General features: G+C 38.2%; 5 protein-coding genes across 6 annotated transcripts; 2 read left to right on the forward strand and 3 right to left on the reverse strand.

Annotated features, from left to right (window-relative positions):
- Positions 1-1,158: 1,158 nt before the first annotated feature.
- LOC101299119 lies at positions 1,159-2,488 on the reverse strand. Its single transcript, XM_004287597.1, has 2 exons — positions 1,941-2,488; positions 1,159-1,451 (listed from the first exon to the last, which is right to left on the reverse strand). Exon 1 carries the CDS (start codon positions 2,404-2,406, stop codon positions 1,954-1,956), a length of 453 nt encoding a protein of 150 aa, XP_004287645.1. The 5' UTR covers positions 2,407-2,488; the 3' UTR covers positions 1,159-1,451; positions 1,941-1,953.
- Positions 2,489-4,714: 2,226 nt separating this feature from the next.
- LOC101291181 (adipocyte plasma membrane-associated protein-like) lies at positions 4,715-7,295 on the forward strand. The gene is made up of 6 exons (XM_004288943.1): positions 4,715-4,992; positions 5,101-5,313; positions 5,594-5,661; positions 6,489-6,725; positions 6,811-6,943; positions 7,023-7,295. The coding sequence occupies exons 1-6, from the start codon at positions 4,720-4,722 to the stop codon at positions 7,293-7,295; spliced, it is 1,197 nt and encodes a 398-aa protein (XP_004288991.1). The 5' UTR covers positions 4,715-4,719.
- Positions 7,296-7,379: 84 nt separating this feature from the next.
- On the reverse strand, positions 7,380-12,306 carry LOC101299411 (ATP-dependent DNA helicase Q-like 3-like). The gene is made up of 19 exons (XM_004287598.1): positions 12,153-12,306; positions 11,968-12,078; positions 11,825-11,832; positions 11,652-11,735; positions 11,344-11,484; positions 11,193-11,227; positions 10,926-11,009; positions 10,657-10,745; positions 10,317-10,469; positions 10,031-10,127; positions 9,876-9,879; positions 9,615-9,764; positions 9,439-9,531; positions 9,305-9,370; positions 9,083-9,216; positions 8,662-8,756; positions 8,438-8,547; positions 8,161-8,267; positions 7,380-7,938 (listed from the first exon to the last, which is right to left on the reverse strand). Exons 1-19 carry the CDS (start codon positions 12,304-12,306, stop codon positions 7,452-7,454), a joined length of 2,202 nt encoding a protein of 733 aa, XP_004287646.1. The 3' UTR covers positions 7,380-7,451.
- A 1,543-nt stretch (positions 12,307-13,849) lies between these two features.
- LOC101291469 (COBRA-like protein 3-like) lies at positions 13,850-15,955 on the forward strand. The gene is made up of 5 exons (XM_004288944.1): positions 13,850-13,955; positions 14,044-14,126; positions 14,430-15,079; positions 15,195-15,481; positions 15,570-15,955. The coding sequence occupies exons 1-5, from the start codon at positions 13,850-13,852 to the stop codon at positions 15,854-15,856; spliced, it is 1,413 nt and encodes a 470-aa protein (XP_004288992.1). The 3' UTR covers positions 15,857-15,955.
- Positions 15,956-16,846: 891 nt separating this feature from the next.
- LOC101299701 (methylthioribose-1-phosphate isomerase-like) lies at positions 16,847-19,398 on the reverse strand. Of its 2 annotated transcripts, XM_004287600.1 has the most exons (10): positions 19,191-19,398; positions 19,047-19,102; positions 18,796-18,954; positions 18,572-18,671; positions 18,325-18,467; positions 18,080-18,185; positions 17,734-17,872; positions 17,625-17,645; positions 17,377-17,528; positions 16,847-17,281 (listed from the first exon to the last, which is right to left on the reverse strand). In XM_004287600.1, the coding sequence occupies exons 1-10, from the start codon at positions 19,284-19,286 to the stop codon at positions 17,219-17,221; spliced, it is 1,035 nt and encodes a 344-aa protein (XP_004287648.1). In that variant the 5' UTR covers positions 19,287-19,398; the 3' UTR covers positions 16,847-17,218. The 2 variants fall into 2 exon arrangements, with proteins under 2 accessions (XP_004287648.1, XP_004287647.1); XM_004287599.1 differs by having other exon boundaries at positions 17,377-17,645.
- Between the last annotated feature and the right edge of the window lie 1,200 nt (positions 19,399-20,598).

Raw genomic sequence — 20,598 nt, forward strand, 5'->3', positions numbered from 1 at the left:
AAGCTTCATTTGGGGTCTGACCCATCAATGAAGAATTGACCCAACAACATTATGTTCATTTTTTCGATGACACAACATTATGATCATTGTGGTCCAAGTTAATAAAACCTCTGTTGCTTCTCTACATAAAGGTCACCTTAAAACTCTCATGTCAGACTGAACATCCCCCTGCAAATGTGGTCTCTCACTAAAAGCTACATAACCTAATGCTAAAGGGTTGGATTAGCTCATTGTATTTAGCTAGTTGTATCATGAAAGAACATTATTTGAAATTCGACAAGTTTTAAAATTCCGGAACACTATTAAAAAACTCTTTCGACAAAACTGTTAGATTAGCTCATTATATTTAACTAGTTATATCATGAAAAAACACTATTTTAAAATTCGATAAATTTTAAAACACCAGAACACTAAAACTCTTTCGACAAAACTCAAGAGCACCGAAAACCTGGATAAATGGGATGAAAGTGTCCGTAACAGTTGCATATGGACTGTTTTGGTTTTGACACATGTAGAGCATGGACTGATATCACTGTCTCTCTATTGTTGTCAATATGGGACCGAATGAAGCTTTTATGATTAAACTATATATGAAAACGGTGGACGGTTTGACAGAAGATGAAGTGTCAATGTCCACTTCAAGTGCAGTGACAAGCGTTGGAGTGATGAAGGTTGAAGATGACAAGGACCATCTTTGTAATTTGTAAACCAAAGTTTTGGATGAATTTTATAACAGGTTTAGGTCATCTACTTGAGAGAAAGTGCATAACGGAAAAGTCCCACTCTTTTTGACTTGACAGTTACTACTGAAACAAGAATCAAAGATCGAAGATCTCCACAGGGAAAAACATGAATTCTCACCTCTTACTAGGTTTCCAAAGAATGGAAATGGAATAATCCCATTTAACCGGTATAAAATCTCGTTTCAATAAGAAATAATTGAAAATCGGGTTACGTCCATTGTATGTATTTATAATGATAATCGATCATACCGCGTTATTGATCTCCGAAATTATTACACAATCATGTGTCTATATTTAGATTACGAGAGAGATAGACATATAAATTGTATGTAATCGAAAAAAGGAAAAAACTCAAAGAAAATTCAAAATTAGGAATGATACAACCTCACCAGCCAACCTTCTTTTTTAACATTTACAGGCAAAATCAGACAATGGAAAACCTTGAACTTGACCCGTGTGCAAAATGAAGATGTTGGGTGCATATCTATCTGTCCCACAAAATTCTTGGTCTCTTTTGTCAGATTCCAAGTGTTCATAGCTTTCAGAAAAAGAAATCTTTTTTGCCAGAAATATCTAACACACAGAAGGACCTGAGAGATGAAGGTCACTCAGCTCAAGTACACAGAAAAAGTGCACCAACTCAAATCCCCTCTGAAACTTCTCAGCAATTTCACTTTGTGTCAAAATGTAACCATAATGACACCATAACTGTAAAGAAATCAAACCGCAATTATGATTCAGTCAATGAAAAATTGAAAAGCCAGCAATCGAAATTGAATTCGCTTCGCTGTTGCCACCAGAAAGTTTCTGGTTTTATTTTCCAATCAGTGGCATCACTTTCATGGACACCAAAAACCTATACAATATCATACTTAATGCTCATAATCTCAGTCACTCATCAGTGACCAAATTCAGAAAACAAGATGCCCTTCATCTTCAAACAAATAGATCATTGCTCGCGTTGCCAAAACAAGACGAGCACAGATGTAATGAACAAGAACTTAACAAAAAGAGAATCATATATACAATGAGATAGTCTAAAGAAACAAACCCATTAGTCTTAGAAATTAATTTCTGCAAAATCCCAGTTCTATGAAACCATTTGAAGCATAAACTAAATGATCCAGTTATGTTTCTGATGTAATAATGATAATTCTAAAACCACAAAACAGAGTTCCCCTGTTTTCATATATTTACCTCCATGAAAAACTCAGCTATTGAGGGCAGGGAAGCAACTTCCGGACCTCAGCAGCGCCGGCCCACGAACCCTCTCGACGTGACCGAGCGACGAGCTGGAGTTTGACCGGAGAGCCCTCGGAGTATCCAAGCTCCGGCGGAAAATCCGACCCATAGCCAGAATAGGATGCTCTGTTTTTTCCTTACTAGACGATCTGAAATTCTTGCAGACTCTTATGTGGCGGTTGAGGGCCTCCTCAGTAGAGATGAGCCTATCTGATCGGAGAGCCTCGTCTTTCACGGCCTCAACGCAGAGCCCACATATCCAGCGGCCTTGGTAGCGCTCACGGACGCGTGCGATGTAAGCGGCGGTGCAGTCCTCTGTGAAGCCGCAGGAGTCGCATTTGACGGAGAGGACTTCGGTTTGGAGAGGAGGGTTTGGTTTGGAGGAGGCTTGGGGATGAGGATGAGAGTCGGTGAGAGCCATTGTTGCAGAGCAGAGCAGAGAGGGAGCATTCAACTCTGTCTCTTTCTTTCTGGTTTGGTCAGGTCAGGTCACTCTGTTTTTTTGTGTAGGACTCTGTTTTGTATTAGGGATTAAATTTCTGGCTATAAATGAGGGCTTTGTGTAATGGATTTTCTTGCCAATGAACCGGGCCCTGAATTTTGGGTATTTTTTTTTCATTTTCCTGTGTTAAATTGGGTCATTGAAATTTGGTAATTACTGGAGGTCCATATTTGGTAAGTAACTTTTAATGGTTGGTAAATATAATTGGAAATTACCTTGATTATAGGCATGGAAAGAGATGACAGTTTTAGGATTATTCCATATATTTGGATTGGAAGAATCCTGGAATGTTCTCTATCAGAGCATGTGTCCCATGGAGAAGAAGAGGTTGATATGATAATCTGATATGAGCATGAAGTAGATAAACCTTATCCTAGTCAGGAAAGGAATAAGTTCTTATCAAAAAGGCCTTTGAAACATACGAGAGATGGAGTGACACTTGCATGCACCTATTTGAATGTCTTGAATGTAAGGGAAAAGTCAAAATTGTGTTGCATGTCAATGTTGAACTAATCTGTTGCTTTCCAATCATTTAGGTTTTTGAGTAACGGTATGTAGAAAAGTAGAAAATGATCTCAACGTCGAATTAATGCGTTTAGAATGTAAGGGAAATTAATCCGTTGAATATTTGGAATGTAAGAGAATTCAAAATTGTGTTGCATCTTAATGTTGAACTAATCCGTTGCTTTCCAATCGTTTAGGTTTTTTAGTAACGGTGCATAAAAAAGTAAAAAATGATCTCAGCGTTAACTAAATGCGTTGTTTTCCAATGATTTAAATTTTTAAATAACAAAAAAGTAGAAAATTAAAGACTCCGATGTATATAAAACATAATTAACGTCAAAAAAGGATTTGTGTCGTTTATCGAAGTGATCCAAATCAATACCACACCTCGTATGAATATTTCGTTTCATACAATACTGTACTAAGTTTTAACTCGCAACACGATCTGACTACCACCTAACTACTTGTTCCATCTCTAACAGTCTAACATTATCCTGAGTTCCTGACAAGACCACCTTTGTTCTTGACAATCTCAAGGCATTAGTTTTGATCCTTCTGTTCAATCGCATGACATAAATCAGCATACAACACTATAGATGTCCCAGCGCAATGACTTCATCCTTGACAAAAATTATGACTGAAAGATTTGCTAACTTCATGTTCAGGCTTTGTTTGAGCATGTTTGCTTCCATTCACACTTCAAATATCCCAGACTGACTTCACTATCTTCTTTTTCTTCACCAATTTTGGTTTTTCATTTTCCATTCTGAATTTGGGCCATCAAATAATTGGAGCAAAATTTGGTGTTTGCCATATATCTTTTTTCCTTCTCGTACCAGAATCTTTTCAAGTGCATTGTCTATGAAATCATGTGTTCCATGAAGATGGCAACTTGGCAAGGTCGATGCCGTGAATGGTAAAATCAACCCCCTTTGGAGGCTTCAACAAATTATCGAAGACATTAAAAGCTTGGCACAAGAGTTTCAAGAGATTAGCTTCATACACATATATAGAAGAACCAATTTTGCAGTAGATGTTACAGCAAATTTGGGACATTCAATAACAGGACGAGACTGGATCGAACCTTTTGCCCAGGTCTATTGGAAGAATGATTCTTTTTGACCAAATTGGTAGAGGCTGCTCAAGAGGCAGCTCCTTTTGCTTGTGATCTAGTATCCAAAAAGAAAAAAAGAAAGAAAAAAAACACTTGGCAAGGTCGATGTGGTATCTGATCATAACATTATCCTAGGTCGAAAGGGAATCAAACCATGTCATAGGATGATAGGATATTCTACCAAACGGATTTGAGGTATGATGGAGAAGGATAAGACTTTTTCATTCTCTGTAGCGTAATTGACTGGAAAAATGGGAAAAATAAAAAATAGGAGTCTGCTTTACATTGCACCACATTCTATCACTCATTCTCATGCAACCATGTTCTAAACCCAATAACTTACAATGGAATGTTATATAAGTTCCAAATTTAAACTTTGAAATGTGTATATATTCAAATTAGCATGCAATATGCATGTTCCAACTCTAATAAAATCTACCATTTTTCGAATTATTATCATCGATCATTGACCCTGCTCTATGCACGATGTGGTGCGCATTTGCATCACATAATTCTTACCAAGATGCAAAAAATAATTTCCATTGCGCGCGTTTCATTATTGAAAACATCTCAGTTCAACCTTAAAAGTTAAAATAATCTCAGTTCATCCCAATATGGCGTGTACGATGTACCTTGTAGCAGCTGGCTTATATAAACACAACATGCATATCAGTTCATTCTATCAAAAGAAAAACCTCATCCTTGTGAAAGTTCATCATTTCTTCCTTATGGCTCTGAAACATTTCCTAATCTCATGTTCAGGCTTTGTCTTAGCTTGTTTGCTTGCATTCACACTTCAAGTCTACTTGTTCTCACCAATATCCCCAGTCTCACTGGAACTGCCTCCGCCATCTTCTTCTTCACTTCCTCAAAACCACATATTACAGGTGAAGAATTCTCCCAAGTTATTGCTTATATATATCAAGCAGCTTTTGCGTAACTGGATCTGTGCCTTTGTTTACTTCATGTACGTACGTTATTGTGTTTTGATGCAGAGAGTGATTAAGCTCGGAGATGGAGTGCTTCCGAAACCAGAAGATATTGCTTTGGATAAGGAAGGCACACTCTACACGGCCACTAGAGACGGTTGGTTGAAAAGGCTTCACAGAGATGGGATTTGGGAGGATTGGAAGAAGTTGAATAGTCATACACTTCTTGGAATTACTATCACCAACGATGGTGATCTTGTTGCCTGTGATGTTGATCAGGTAATGACTAACGTAGAGTAATTTGATTCCTCACTCAATTCAAGATCATGATGAACTCCTAACCAGAAAATGGCAGAAACGTACTGGTTTTCCAGTGGTGCCCCTTGCGTATAAACTAGTACTACTGCTCTCTATCGGCTTAGTCCGACTATTAATGATGAGAAATGCTAGTGATGTTTCTCTTAGTGTTCATTAAGTATTTGATATAATATGACGACTAAACAGTTTTTCGATGTCGTTTCATTATTTCCATACTTAAGGTAAATTATGTGATTTGCAGGGTTTGCTTAAGGTTACTGAAAATGGGGTCACGGTTCTTGCTTCACACGTTAATGGATCCAAAATAAGGTAAGAGTCTGCTGCATACGGTCGTTTATGATGCCTCTGCAAACCCCACTAGAATGCATGCTCAGCAAAACTTGTCCATTTCTTGAAATCAATGAAATTTTGACTCGAGTGCCTGCAATTTACCTATCAATGATATTGCTTTTTTTTTTTTTTTTAAGTCCACAACGAAGTTAAGTTTCTACTGTTAGAAATTGAATAAAAACACTTGCTACTTGGCAAGTAAAACAAGTTAGCGTGCGAACTTCTTCATCTCCCCGAAAAAACAAATTAAGGTTTTGGATTGTCCATGCCACTGGCTTGTAACTTTGTGCTTCCTTCCACCTATGCTCGAAAACGACCAGAGAAAGCAAATGTGTTGTTCTCATAAACTAGCCATGTGCAAAACCATGGCAATCATCCTGATGCGACACAAACAAAACAAAGAAGATCATCTTGTATTGTGAGGTGTGGCTGTCTCCTCCCATATTGAACAATAGGGACACTGGTAGCATTGGTTGAATATATTGCAAGGAATCTCTCTTATTATATCGGGACCGGCTGCTCTATAACATGTTCAAACTTCAAACACATCATGGTTTGTTAGTATATAAACATTAGTCCATGAATGTTACTATCAAAGCTAAGAATTTTTGCCTCTGGGGCTCTTGTTTGGGTTTTCAATCTGGGATTTTTCTTTCATTAGTAGAGATTTTAGGTCCACAGTATCAAAGGGATAATGCATGTGGTTCTTATAACCCAAAATAGACAAATAAATTGTATGAAATGGAAAAAAGAACTTAGGCCAAGTAAATATGTTGATGTTAACTTTATATACATGTTCATATCAGATTTGCAGATGATGTGATTGAAGCTTCAGATGGGAGTCTCTACTTTAGTGTTGCAAGCACCAAATTTGGACTCCATGATTGGTATCTGGATGTGCTTGAGGCAAAACCTCACGGGCAGCTGCTCAAGTATGACCCTTCATCAAATGAGACTTCAATTCTACTTGAGGGTTTGGCTTTCGCTAATGGGGTTGCAGTCTCAAAAGATCAGGATTATCTGGTGGTCTGCGAAACATGGAAGTAAGCTTGACTAGTGTGACACAACATCTTTGTGATAATAACTAATGCTTGGTTTTGTACTAAGGTTTGGTTTTGTATGGGGCAGATTCAGGTGCCTAAGGTATTGGTTGCAGGGAGAGAAGAGAGGGCAGACGGAGATCTTCATTGAGAACCTTCCTGGTGGACCGGACAACATCAATCTAGCTCCAGATGGGTCTTTCTGGATTGCTCTACTTCAGGTCTCAATCTTAAGTTTCATATTCTGGTTTGTGACATATTTGCAGCAGACCAAGTACTAACTAGTATCATATGCTGCAGTTGACTTCAGATGGGCTGGAGTTTGTGCACAGCTCCAGAACAGCAAAACACTTGGTAGCAACATCCGGGAAGCTAGTAGAACTAGTCAATGGACTACATAAGAAAGCTACGGTGGTGAATGTGGGAGCTGATGGCAGGATTATCAAGAAGCTCGAGGATCCGAATGGAAGTGTGATGTCGTTTGTGACATCTGTTGTGGAATTTGAGGATCATCTCTACTTTGGGAGCTTGCAGAACAACTTCATCGGCAAGTTGCCGCTGAATGTTGCATAACACTCGTTTACTAGCATCAGTAGCATGAATAAAGAAATTGCTTTACTTCTCATAGTGAAAAATAGAAGTACTTGCTGTTCAAAATGTAAACATAATCCTCCTGCATCTACTTCAAGGACAAAACTATGAGCAATTGAAGCAACTAAGATTTTCGACCTATTGTAACCTCATTCTCTTCTCTGGATTCTTCTTACCCCCATTAGGTGATTGCTTATCTGATCCGCTTGATCTGTTGTCCATCACCTTTTTGCTGTTGATAAACTCTGAGAAGGACGGAATTGCTGGCAACATCGTACTTGGGGGATCACTTTGCGTTGGTGACAGAGCTACAGATGCTTCTGGTCTGACACTCTCATGGAAGTCATTCACGGTGATTTCTGTTGCTCTGTCCACCAAAGGTGATGGCTTTGCAAAAGATCCTGTCTCCAGCAATGGTGATTGTGTTGCAGAAGGCACTGTCACACTATTCTCTGACGGAGAACTGGTTATGGTGCCAAGACGATCAGTTAAGTCGGTAGAATTTACGGTTGATAACCACCTCACTGTACTTGCGACTTGAGAATAGTAGAATGATTTCCCAGTTTTCCCATATTTTTTGTAACATTCATCTTCGAGGAACGATGCCGCTTTTTCCACCTCAATCCTGCATATAAAATTTCAGACAATGAGAATCTCTAGATTACTTGCAAAGAGTGGTTGTGATAAATTGAAATCAAGTAATTAATTGGTCTGTTACAGATAAATCTAACATACCAGTTAAAATGACCTTAACCTCTATATATGTTCCAAATAATATATAATAACCTATATGGACAGCAAAAGCCTTCTCTGAAAATATCAAATCCACATGAAACAATGAGCTTACTTTAAGTTTCCAAGTCGTTGCTGAGCCTGCTTTACAGAATTTTCTAATCTCTGCTTGCTTGCTTCCCTCAGTGTATCAGATACAGCATTCTTGTTAAGTTTATCTGGCTGTCATCAAATTAGGCAAAAGAGCAGCTGTTCAGGGAAAAGGATTTCTGTACATATTAAAGAATATATACGAAGTGTTGAATGCAGTACTGTTTTAGCATATTTCTAACTGCATTAGGATGCCATATCATACTTTTAACTAGAGAAACATTCAACATGCCAGATTGAACCTGCTTTTCAGAGGATTTATTCTGGTAATATTTTTCTTCTGCACGCTGCAAGGCTTCCAACTTTTCATCGATCAACTTTGATCTGGTAAGGCTCTTGACAGCTGCAAGGTCTGCAACATCATCTGAAATGTGATAGAGATAATGAGTGTGAACATACAGTTGTCAAGATTCTCATTCCTTTTGTGACCCAAAAGAAACAATGATATCTTATGAAAAAACAATACCATCAGAATCAGATATGTCTTCCTCAGAACAACTTGCTTCATCATCACGGTTCCAGAATTCAGAGGACTGATCTTCATTACCCTTATTTGAGGAGCTGAAAATGAAAGACATCAATGATTGACCACTCCTAATACAATATACTTTCACACCGCTAATGGCTGATCAAAGCTGATCAACTATGCAATTTTAATCAACAAATATTTGGTATCCTTTGCAACAATTAAGCCCAACTATGACCCAGTCTAATATCTGTTAAAAGCCAAGGCCACTGAAACCACTACCTCTATGTAACATGTTATGGTTACTGCAAACTTCTTTTTCAAAGCAAACATTAATATTAAATTCAAAACCAAGGTGCTTTAGAATAGCATTTAAATAACCTAAGTTGCAAGTATCAGCAGCAACATAAAAAAAGAGCACCTGCCCACAAAAATTCTAGATGAGCCGGCTTTCTGCCGTACAATACAAGAAGTTGCGAGCTCCTCCAAGTATTTGGCTACGAGGTTTGGATGTTTACATGCATCACATGTTTTGCTACATAGTGTTACAGGTACCTGCTTTAAATGATGTCAGTAATCAGTTCTACTGAAGCCCTCATACTGCACTAAAAGTACACAAGAACCAAATGTATCACTTAACTACCTTTTCACCAAAATTCTCAAGGATCTTTTTCCTCCGGCATCCAGAGCCCTCACAATACTCAACCATCTGCATGTTTTTTTAATTCAAATTCAAGTATAGTTCATTCAGACATTATTAGCACTTATTACAGTTACCTGTTGAAAGTCGGTCATGGATTTTTTAGACAACTCTTCCTGTGAGTTTGAGGCCTTTGATATCTTGTTCTCAGCATTGTTTAGAATAAATTTCTGCAATAAATGATCAATTGAAGAACCTCAAACAAGGAACTACGGATATATAGGCATAGAGTAAAGAGTGTTACTGAACCAACCATTCTTTTGCTATCTTCAATTCCATAATACAATAGGCTTCTGGAGGGTAATTGATCACGACCAGCTCTACCAGACTCTTGGTAGAAGCCTTCCATTGACTTTGGAATATTAAAATGGCAAACAATTCTGACATCTTTTCTATCTATACCCTGAAAAATCACCACCAAAGCCATCAGATACTCGTAACAGCTGCTAAACATATCCAGCTTCAGAGTGAATTGAATAACAACAAGAGTTGTTTATAGCAAATCGGTTCATACCATCCTGAAGAGACACCAAAAGCTCAATTACGGCTGCATGCACCACAACAAGCTCCAAGCACATATATTGGAGGCAAAGAAAACAAGGACATCATAGTCCCATTCATGAGATGGGAGTATTAAAAATGACAAGTGATAGATATATATAATCATACCCAAAAGCCACCGTTGCCACAACAACTTGTATTTTGGAAGAAATCCAATCATCTAAAACAGAACTGCGTAATTTATCCTTCAACCCTGCATGATAAGCTGAAAGGAGGAGAATAACATTAATAAATAAAAGTTTATTGATACTAAACAATAATTAAGATCATTTTTGATAACCATTTTCCTTTCTTCTTTTTATTTATTAAGGTGAGAAATGGAAGAGGGAGAAAAATGAGGAGAGATGAGAGAGCTGAGGAACAGAGGAAGGTTGAGTGAAAAACAGTGACTAACCAGCACATGAAATCCCGTTTTGTGATAGATGAACAGACAAGTCATCGCACATCGTTCGTTCAAGGCAGTATACAATTGCGCATACATCTCCACTAGATTTTAGTACGTCAGACAAATCAGCATACACATCATGTAAAAGATCTTTGTATCGAACTGCATTATTAAAGAATATGAGTTAGATATGTCTACTGTATATGATGTAAAGTAAGGATGAATCCTGCTCTTCACTCAAACTCCCTGCAGAATACAAAGGCCACAGTACATACAGTGATAATTCAAAAGCAGGACTTTCCCCAGTCACTAAAGCTTGTATTAAATTAGCAGGTGAAACAGGACGCACCTTCATAATATATATTAGAACGATTGAAAGATGATTTTAGGACTAAAGGGTTTTGGAGGCATAAGGACTCCATCACATCCTTCTGAACTCTGCAGAACAAAGGAATAAATGATGATTAAATAGTTAGTTCTTCTCATTCTAAACTAGAAGTACAGCTTCATACTAATAACCCTTCAGAAGAATGCAGATTTTAGAAAATTACAGATAAGGAGATACATACTTCTAATATCTAAACACATGCAAGGATACTGCTGCATCTAGAAACTCACTTAGGAACGGCTGTAGCTGTCAAAGCCAATGTTGGCACACCTGGGAGGTGACTCCTTAAAGACGATAGCTTACGATAGCTAGGCCTGTTTCACAATGACAAAGGGTAGAGAACCCAAAGATAAGGATTAGAATTCTGCTGACATCTGGTTTTCACTACCATATTCAAGATTCTTAATAAGTTTGTCTTTCGAATCATTTGGGTAAAAAAAATCAAAACAGTAACTGTAAGCCATTAATTTATGCTGAAATGTATCAGTATTACGAACCTAAAATCATGGCCCCATGAAGAGATGCAATGTGCCTGAAATTTTTGAAAAGAGGTACATTTAAACAAAAACACTGAAACTTTCTGGAAAAACTTAAATTTGCGAGCATATGTATACTGGCAATGGGTAAATAGATGGAGTAGCTGAGCACCTCATCTATGGCAATAAGATTCAACAACCCTCTTGAGTGAATCTTTGTCAGCTTTGTCATAAATCCAGGTGTTGCAATCAACTCGGGCGTCACATATAGAAGCCTCAAAGACGGTCTTCCAGAATCAAGGTCTTCATGTATCTAAATCGCAAAAACAAATCCCATCAATACTCCCATAATCTCAAGCACAAAAACATCTGCTCCTAGTCAATGCTTTTCAACTTAAAACAAATCAACTGCAAATAGTACAGGGCCACCTAAACACTTCATGCTTGTTTACGAATCTACTTAAGAATCCAAAAATCTACCTTATTTTTGACTTGGGATGTCTGCGTGGAAGATAGATATTCAGCAGCAATTCCTTTCTCCTTCAACGCCATCACTTGGTTTTCCTAAACAAAAACACCAAAACCTCACACCTCTCATCCTCCTACGACTATGAAAACTACCACAATGAGCAACCAAGCACAAACCTACTTACCATCAAAGCTGCACACACAAAAATGCAGAACAAACTTAAGAGAATTAGAGCCAGTAATTTACAGCAACATTTGAATTCGCAAAGCGAAACCGAAATGTAGAACTCAAACATGATCAAATTCTCATACAAAAAATCTGATTCACCTATCAAAGGACACACAACAAGCACAATGCCGGTCTTCTTGGCCAGCGCCGGAATCTGATAACACATGGACTTCCCGCCACCGGTCGGCATCAAGCAGAAACAGTCTCTTCCTGAAAACGCACAAAACGTCACCGTTTCGCATCAAAACGAAACCAAATGTAGTTAAAGCGGTGAAGAATTAAACCTGATAGAACAGCTTCAATGGCCTCCAATTGCTTCCCTCTGAACTCCGGATGACCGAAATGCCACCTCAGCAGCTTCACCAGCGCTTCCTTCCCGAGCTTCTGGTTCTTACCGGCGCCGGTTGCGCTATGCAACGGTAACGTCGATTTCTTCATTCTCAAGCGAGCAAACGAGCGTCGACGTAAGACTAGAGGTTGAGCGGAGCCGTTGGTTTGTGCGGTTCGGGATTTCGTGAACCGGGAAGTTTGTGAGAGGCGGTGAGAGTTTGATCGGAGAAGAGAAAGACGAAGTAGCAGAGAGGTAAAAGAGGTTTGATTTGGGCCGGCCCAATTATAAACATTCATGAACATTTTACCTTTTTACTATAACACAGACCATGAGAGAGGATAAAACAGAAATTTGGCCGATAATAAAATGCTTTGTTTGGTTGATGGAAAGGAAATGATTTCTTTACGAGGTGTTTGGGAACGTCGAGAAAATAATTAGAAAATGTATTATATTTTCATTTTCAATGTTTGGTTTATGCATTGATAGAAAAAAAATACAATTAATTTACTAATTATATGTTTAATATTAAAATATAAAATATTTAAGATTTAAAAGTTTTGTGGATAATTTAGTAATAACATCCACTAAAATAATATTTAAGATGCAATTAATGTTGGAAAAGTATGAAGAAAATTGAATCTCATTTTCTCACCTATTTTCTCTTATTGCAATAAAATCTTTCATTTTCTTAGGTGTGTGAAACAAAGAAAATAAACAAACTTTCTCTTCCCTACCTTTTTAATCCGTGAACTAAACGAGGCCAAAGGGTTTACAAGGTTTAAGACTATAGCCGTCGTCTCTTAAGCGGAGTTAAGGCCAAAGTGGTGGCGCAGGTCCTGGGATCATCAACCTATCTGAGCAAAAAGATGGAAGTATAGGTTCAGGTAACTGCTACTGCACGATCAGTCATTGAGGACTTAATTTCTATATATGCAATTTCTTATGATCGATCACCAAAGACAAACAACAACGCTCGCCAAAAAAAAAGAAAAGAAAGAAAAACAAACAAGAATGGATCCTAAACCCTAATCATCATAAAATAAATATATATAAATCTATATATGTTGATGATGATTCTCTATGTAGGTTATGCTGTTATAGAATTGAAGAACTAATAGTTGTTGACGAGTGTTTGCTTCTTCCCAATCTCCAGTTATCCACTGATGATGATGACCTGATCTATTCGATCATTAGCTATCAAGATTGTTGCAAACTCTGAGCAACTCAACACTGAAACGAGCGAGTAAACAAAATTTGAGGTAATTGCTTTTCTTCACCTTATTCTATATATTGATCGAACTCAATCAAACTGATTAGATAGTTAATAGGATCTAATTTCTTCATTTACTCAAAGCAATTCAAACAGAATAGAAAATCAAGCTTGTTTTTATATTCCACTATCCATTACATAGCGCTGCTTAATTGGCTATGCATATCATCTCAAAATAGTTGGCAATCCCAGTATTAAAATGTCATGCGCGCCCACACACACTTACAAGCATCTATGACCACATTCTCTTTCTAAAGCTTTCAAAAGTATGGTATCTACTAATAAGGTATGTCACTCGTAAGGTTTAATTTCTGATGTGTTTAATAATCATAGTGTCTGAAATTTCTCATGGTAAAGTATCTTTGTTTAGACAACTCACAATGGGCGGCGGCGGCGGCGGCGGTGGCGGTGACGTGGTGTGCAACATTTTTACATTTACCTTGTCTCTGATGATGATAATTTTCTTGTCTTCCATTTCTTTATCTTGTAAGTTTAAATTATTTATTCAGCGTTGAAGACTCAGGTAATGTTTTTGGTCATTTTAAAATTCATGATGCATCATATGGTGGTGCAGATGCATACGACCCATTAGATCCTTATGGCACTGTAACTATCACTTGGGATTTCCTCACGCAGAGCGACACAGATACGTATGACGTGAGTATCAATCTACCTTACATGTGTTTCATTCCTCTCATTTTTATCAAAATTTCATTCTCTTTTTCATGATTCTTAATCCATCTTACTCTTCTCTCCATTTCATGCACATTTTTTGTTACAAACGTGGACTCGGCAAACATGAAAAGAAAAGAAAAAAATTTCACATTCACTAAATTGATTCAGCTAGCTAGGACACATTATATTATATATATGTCTTGTTTAATTTGTTGGTGATATTAGCTAAGCCAGCCAGGCTGATATTAATGTTCTTTTGATGGATGCATGTATTTACGTATGCAGATAAAAGTATCGATATTCAACCTGCAACAATACAGGCATGTCGAACTCCCAGGATGGAGACTCAAATGGACGTGGAACAAATCAGAAGTGATTTGGGACATGCGTGGTGCTGAGGCAGTTGAACAAGGAGACTGCTCAGCGTTTAAGGGTTCCGGCGCTGGAGATCTTCCTCATTGCTGCCTGAAGCGGCCCGTCATCACTGATCTGCTTCCTGGAACTCCTTACAACATGCAGTACAAGAACTGCTGCAAGGGAGGTGTTTTGTCATCCATGAACCAAGACCCTTCCAAGTATCTCTCCTCCTTTGGGATGAGCATCGGCAACTTCCATGCTAACCCCGCAGGATCAAACAAATCTTTTGATAAGCTTAACCTTACAATGCCTACCGATTTTAGTCTTGGGATTCCTGGTTACACCTGTGGAGACGCATTTCGTGTCCCCCCAACAAGGTATTCTGATGAGAAAGGACAAGGACGCCGTTGGAAACAAACCCTTGAGACATGGAACATCACATGCACCTACTCTCAGTTCCAGGCTTCTCGCGCTCCCAAGTGCTGCGTGTCCTTGTCTGCCTTCTACAACACCACCATTGTTGGTTGCCCTCGTTGCAGTTGCGGATGCCAAAGACTAGGAGGAGCCAAATGTATCGAGTAATTTTTCTCTCCCCTTTGCTCCTATCATCATTAAGAATTTCATCTTTGGACCAAAAACATCGATCATTATATATCTCTCAGAACGGTATGATTGTAACTATGTGCATTGCAGGTCTGGTGACAAGCCTCCTCCTAGTGTGTTGAAACTTCCAACAGAGCAACAAGCAGCCATATCGCCTCCTCTGGTAACATGTTCACAGCACATGTGCCCCATCAGAGTTCACTGGCATGTCAAGCAGAGTTATAAGGAGTATTGGAGGGTGAAGATCACAATCACCAATCTCAATTTTCTCAAAAACTATTCTGATTGGAACTTAGTTGTTCAGCACCCAAACTTAAAAAGCGTCAGGCAGCTTTTCAGCTTCAATTACCATCCCCTAACTACTTACGGAAACATCAGTAAGTCCTACCATCACTCAGTTTTCGATCTTCAATTGTTTTTTAGTACTATTATACATTACTAAACAATTAAATATAAACCGATCAGATGACACGGGCATGTTTTGGGGCATCAAATTCTATAACGATATGATTCTAACGTCGGGAAACCAAGGGAACGCACAATCAGAAATGTTGCTGCACAAGGATGAAGGAATTTTTACATTCAGAGAAGGATGGGCTTTCCCAAGAAGAATTTCCTTCAATGGGGATGACTGTGTCATGCCCCCTCCAGATGACTACCCCACACTTCCCAATATTGCAGCAACCCTCAAGCCTTACATGCTATTAGTCTCCTTCATGTTCCTAGCAGTAGCATCACTGGCTCTTTTCTGATTTTGATCGGTGGCCGGAATAGATTAAATGGTGTTCTACTTCTGTTGTGCACCTGGCTAGTAATAAGAGAATCAATGCAACATTCCATTTAGTTTAGAGAATATATATTGCTAGCGATCATTGGTTAACTTCAGGACTTGATAATGTCTATAGTTGCTGAAGTTGCAGTCGAGATCTTTAACATGCATGACACTAATGACGACGATGCATCATGAATTTTAAGCCAAAGCTTGTGCTGTAAGGGAGATGAGAATAAGAAACATATATGCTTATTATTGTAAGAAAGCAAATTGAACTAGGGCACCAATGCCAAGAGAAAAGAGCCAAACCAAACCAATACATTCCTGTCACCAGGCAACAAGCATTTTATTCTTTACAAAGCTAGCTATTCTTTGCTTTTCACGTCTCCCTTGTGAAGCTTCTGGCGAGCATCGCTTCACTCTTCTTTGATTCATAAGCAGATGTTGTCATTTGTCACCATTTCTCTCAGTTTGCTGAAACCTACAAACCCCACCCCACCGCCAATTGTTGGTCATTCGCGGTGGGGCGGGGCTTAAGGCGGATTTGGCGCTGCTAGCAGCATTTAGAATCTGAGAAAGAATGGTGACAAACGAAAACATGCATCATCGACTTCATGGCGATCGAGGTGGTAAACAAGGCTAGGGTGTAAGAGCAAATAGAAGCTAGTTGGCTTTGTGCAAATACAACTGATCATGCTTCCTATTTATACTAGAATTTTCCTTACTGCATGTAAACATAATAGATCGACAATGGACACTCTCGTCCTACTATGTCAGAGAAAAAGTCTCCACTACGACTGGGTTAACTACACTTTATTCTTTTCTTATGAGTTACGACATCCCGTATATAGAAACTCCAATAAGACTAGAAACTCCAATAACACCGAAATATGACCATCTTGATAAAAATGGATGTTAAATCAACTCTAACCTAACGTTATTCCAATATCCATAGTAAGGATCAAAAGATGATGTTTCTTAATTTATTGCATCTAAAAATGTTAATTGCAAAAGAAAATGGAAGTGTCATCCTTGAAATTAGTTCGATGATAAACTTGGATTATTTGCCCAGGTTCAGGTACCTCAGGTCAGCTACACATTATACCATACTCAGATGATATTACAACAGAAAAGTAACAACAATCACACTCATGGATATATGCCCAAGTAAATTAACCATCAATTTACTGGTATGTTCTTTCCTCTTTATTATATCCACGATAAGATAGAAAACTTGGCCTCACTAGGGAGAAGGACTGATGATCCTCGCAAGCACATAGATCTCTTTTCATCCAGATTATGCTACGCGGCAATAACTAGCTATGTATATAGTCTGATCCGATCAGGCATTTTGAACAAAACCCTTTATGTCAAAAGCATCAGTGCCCTTTTTTGTGATGACACCCTGCGTGGAAGAACAAGAGATCGGATCAGATATTTGAAGCACAAAAAGTGATCGAATTGATCTACAAAGACATATATGCATGTCTTGGTTGGTACCTTTTCTGTTATGATGCCATATATTAAGCTAGCAGGAGTGACGTCAAAGGCTGGGTTCCAGACAGAGATTCCGGATGCAGCAACTTGTTCCCCGAGTCCTCCATGTGTGTTCAACAATTCCTTCGGGGATCTTTCCTCTATTACTATCTCTCCTCCAGAAGAAAGAGACAAGTCAACAGAAGTCAGCGGTGCAGCCACAAAGAATGGTATGTTATGGTACTTTGCACTGACGGCAAGACTGTAGGTACCTATCTTGTTAGCAGTGTCACCTAAATTAGGATGAAAAGAAATCAGCTATGAAACCACTGTAGAATTAGAATGGTAAAGAAGTCGAGGAGTTGATTTTATTTCACTTACCATTCGACGCCACACGATCTGCTCCAACAACAATGGCATTCACCTTTCCATCCTTCATTAATGCAGCTGCAGCCGAATCTGCTATAAGAGTGGCAGGTATGTTGTCATGCACCAACTCATACGCTGTGAGTCTTGATCCCTGCAATAAGTTCACCGGTATAAATCAATAACATTCAAAAGGTGAACCACAGCAAGTTCCCCATCACGTTCAGATGCATGTAAAATCTTAAAACAAGATGGAACTCTTTCGTAACTAGTTTTGATCACTTAGTATATGTGAACACTATGGAGAGTTCTATAGAGGATGCAACGCGGAAAAACTATGAACTATAGATTGCATACTCACTTGGTTGAATGGGCGTGTCTCTGTACAATAAGCCCTTTCTAAAACTCCTTCTGTATGAAGTGAACGTATAACACCAAGAGCAGTACCATAACCAGCCGTTGCAAGGCTGGAAGTTGAAAACACATAAAGGTCAGAAACGACCTATAACTTCTATAAGAATTCAGTCTATATTTTGATCTTCAGTCTCATTTATTTATGTGCAACATGTGCAAATCCATATAAACAAATCAGCTGGTAGGAAATACCTGCCAGTGTTGCAATGTGTCAACATACAAATCCTCTTACTGTTCTCAAGGTGACGCTGGATAAAAGTCGCTCCATGAGATCCAATAGCTTTGTTTGTATCAACATCTTCCTTGAGCATGACTTCAGAAGCTTCAATGTATGCCTACAAAGTAGACAGCAAAGATTAACATCTAGCAATGAATACGCGACTCGGCTCCACAATGAAATTCAACAACAAGCATAGTAATGCCTAAAAGGGCCAATCACCTCAAACACACTCTTGTACTCTGAAGCACTCGCGGCGACCTTGGCCACAATCTGCTTCAATTTAGTTGCAGCATCCGAAAGGTTCACCGCCGTAGGCCGGCTGAACAAGCACATTGAACAAACATCAGATAAACCACACTCACACAGTCACACTCCAACAATAAAACTCGAAAAAAAAAATCGAAAATCTTTATCCTGTTAATGACATGGTGGTTAAGCTTTACCTGGACACTAAATACTCCAGCTTCATTATAATGAAAGAAGAAGCTTCGTCCGGTGTTCCGTTAAAATCCCCCAAATTGAACACCTCCACCGCCAACGACAGCGCCGCCGCTATAGCAATCGCCGGCGCTCCCCGCACCACCATATCTTTAATCGCATGCCTGAAATTCCAAACTCAAAATCCACCGATCAACAACATTAACAAAATTAAATTTAAAAAATAATAATAATAATAATCAAGTGGCTTCGTTACCATCCATCAGTGGAGTCCCGGATATTCAAGTACGTACTGTGCAGGGGGAGCTTTGTCTGTTCAAAAAGCCCTAAATGGTTTTAGCTAATTACAGAGAGAGCCTAGTTGAAATTGAATCATCAAAATTGAAAGAAGAATCAGAACCTGATCGAGTAGTTGAAGCGAGCCGCGGTTGTAGCGGATGGCCTGGAGTGAGTTGCCGGAGTCGATTCCGTCGGAGAAGTTAGAATCCGGTGCCATCTGTAATACGACGACGTTTTGGTGACGATGCTTAGAGCTTTGGGGATTCTATATGAGGAGGTGGAGCTGATGCTTCTTCAGTGTGAGAGGTCCACTCTGTTTCTGAGAGAGTAGACTGGAGGATGACGTCGGGCGGCGTGAAATAAACCTTCCGTGATGGGGTGGGCCATGCCGTTAATGGAGGGAGAGGCCCAGGTTTTGAAAGCCCAATTTCGTGGTGTTTATGGAAAGTCGGCATGTCGTGTAGGATTCGATTGTGTATTTCTTTTTCCATTTTGCCTTTTTTTTTATTGAGAAATTTTAAATACACATCTTTAATATCTTAATACACACTCTTTACTTTATACACCACCTATCAAGTTTTTATTTCAGTATTATACTTAATACACATCCCAAACTGTCTAAAATGACCTTAATTTATGAAATATTATATTATTTAATATAATTAATATATATTTACTATTTGGTACCTCTTTTTACATATTATTTCGTCTTATTTTTGTTAAATTTTTTTTGTTATCATCGTTCAATTTATAATCAAATGATTATTGTTATATCTCAACTCCAAATCACCAATACAAGTTTTCAAAATTCACAAGCTAGTAGAATTGTAGAAGTACAGTAGCTATTAAACATAGATAGCTAGTTATTCGATAAAACATTTCATGATAAAGATGCAGTACTTGACAACATAATCTGCAAGATCAAACTAAAGCTGATACAGATAAAAAAAAATAAAAAAAGAAGAAGAAGATGAAGAAAAAAGACAACCCAAATGAATTGTGGAGAAGAGTTGGGGTTAAAATAGAAGATGTTGAAAAAACTACTTCTAGCGCGTATTTTTTTTTTTTTAATAATAGATTTTGTTTTGGTCATTTAGCTTATCTATAGAATTTTAATAGAAACATAAAATAATTGAAGTGTGTATTAAGAGATTAGGGGTGTATATTTAAAATTTCTCTTTCTTGATAGGTTGTTTCTATTTTTTCTTGTATTACGGAATATAGGCTCTCTCTTTACTTTACAATTCCATGCCCATTGTTCCACTTTTGGGTTTTGAGTCTTTTACGAGGGTGTTATGTTGTTATGGAAATTATTTTTGTGCTAGTTGGTAAAATGTCAGAAGATTGTGCCAAATGTGTTATGTGATAGTCGACACTGAAAAAATAGACATTTGTGGTGTATACATGCACATCTTTTTCAAAATTGATGATAATAACATTTACAATGACATTTGCGGCTTACCGTACTCAATGCTAAAATTACTTATGGTTGTGTCACTATTTAATTGTGGCCATTTGCATGATTTCTT

The sequence above is a fragment of the Fragaria vesca genome, linkage group LG1 (assembly GCF_000184155.1).
Source record: "Fragaria vesca subsp. vesca linkage group LG1, FraVesHawaii_1.0, whole genome shotgun sequence".
NCBI lineage: Eukaryota > Viridiplantae > Streptophyta > Magnoliopsida > Rosales > Rosaceae > Fragaria > Fragaria vesca.

What these genes read in the sequence shown, in the direction of transcription:
- LOC101299411 (XM_004287598.1), bottom strand. Translation starts at nt 12,306, where the DNA reads ATGAAGAAATCGACGTTACCGTTGCATAGCGCAACCGGCGCCGGTAAG. An exon ending in TTGAGAATTTTGGTGAAAAG is followed by an intron (nt 9,217 to 9,304) that starts GTAGTTAAGTGA and finishes CATTTAAAGCAG; the next exon opens with GTACCTGTAACACTATGTAG. An exon ending in TCTAGAATTTTTGTGGGCAG is followed by an intron (nt 8,757 to 9,082) that starts GTGCTCTTTTTT and finishes TTTCATTTTCAG; the next exon opens with CTCCTCAAATAAGGGTAATG.
- LOC101299119 (XM_004287597.1), bottom strand. Translation starts at nt 2,406, where the DNA reads ATGGCTCTCACCGACTCTCATCCTCATCCCCAAGCCTCCTCCAAACCA.
- LOC101291469 (XM_004288944.1), top strand. Translation starts at nt 13,850, where the DNA reads ATGGGCGGCGGCGGCGGCGGCGGTGGCGGTGACGTGGTGTGCAACATT. An exon ending in GCGACACAGATACGTATGAC is followed by an intron (nt 14,127 to 14,429) that starts GTGAGTATCAAT and finishes TTACGTATGCAG; the next exon opens with ATAAAAGTATCGATATTCAA. An exon ending in GGAGGAGCCAAATGTATCGA is followed by an intron (nt 15,080 to 15,194) that starts GTAATTTTTCTC and finishes TGTGCATTGCAG; the next exon opens with GTCTGGTGACAAGCCTCCTC.
- LOC101299701 (XM_004287599.1), bottom strand. Translation starts at nt 19,286, where the DNA reads ATGGCACCGGATTCTAACTTCTCCGACGGAATCGACTCCGGCAACTCA. An exon ending in CGGGACTCCACTGATGGATG is followed by an intron (nt 18,955 to 19,046) that starts GTAACGAAGCCA and finishes TTGGAATTTCAG; the next exon opens with GCATGCGATTAAAGATATGG. An exon ending in ACACATTGCAACACTGGCAG is followed by an intron (nt 18,186 to 18,324) that starts GTATTTCCTACC and finishes TTCAACTTCCAG; the next exon opens with CCTTGCAACGGCTGGTTATG.
- LOC101291181 (XM_004288943.1), top strand. Translation starts at nt 4,720, where the DNA reads ATGGCGTGTACGATGTACCTTGTAGCAGCTGGCTTATATAAACACAAC. An exon ending in CTCAAAACCACATATTACAG is followed by an intron (nt 4,993 to 5,100) that starts GTGAAGAATTCT and finishes GTTTTGATGCAG; the next exon opens with AGAGTGATTAAGCTCGGAGA. An exon ending in TCTGGATTGCTCTACTTCAG is followed by an intron (nt 6,944 to 7,022) that starts GTCTCAATCTTA and finishes CATATGCTGCAG; the next exon opens with TTGACTTCAGATGGGCTGGA.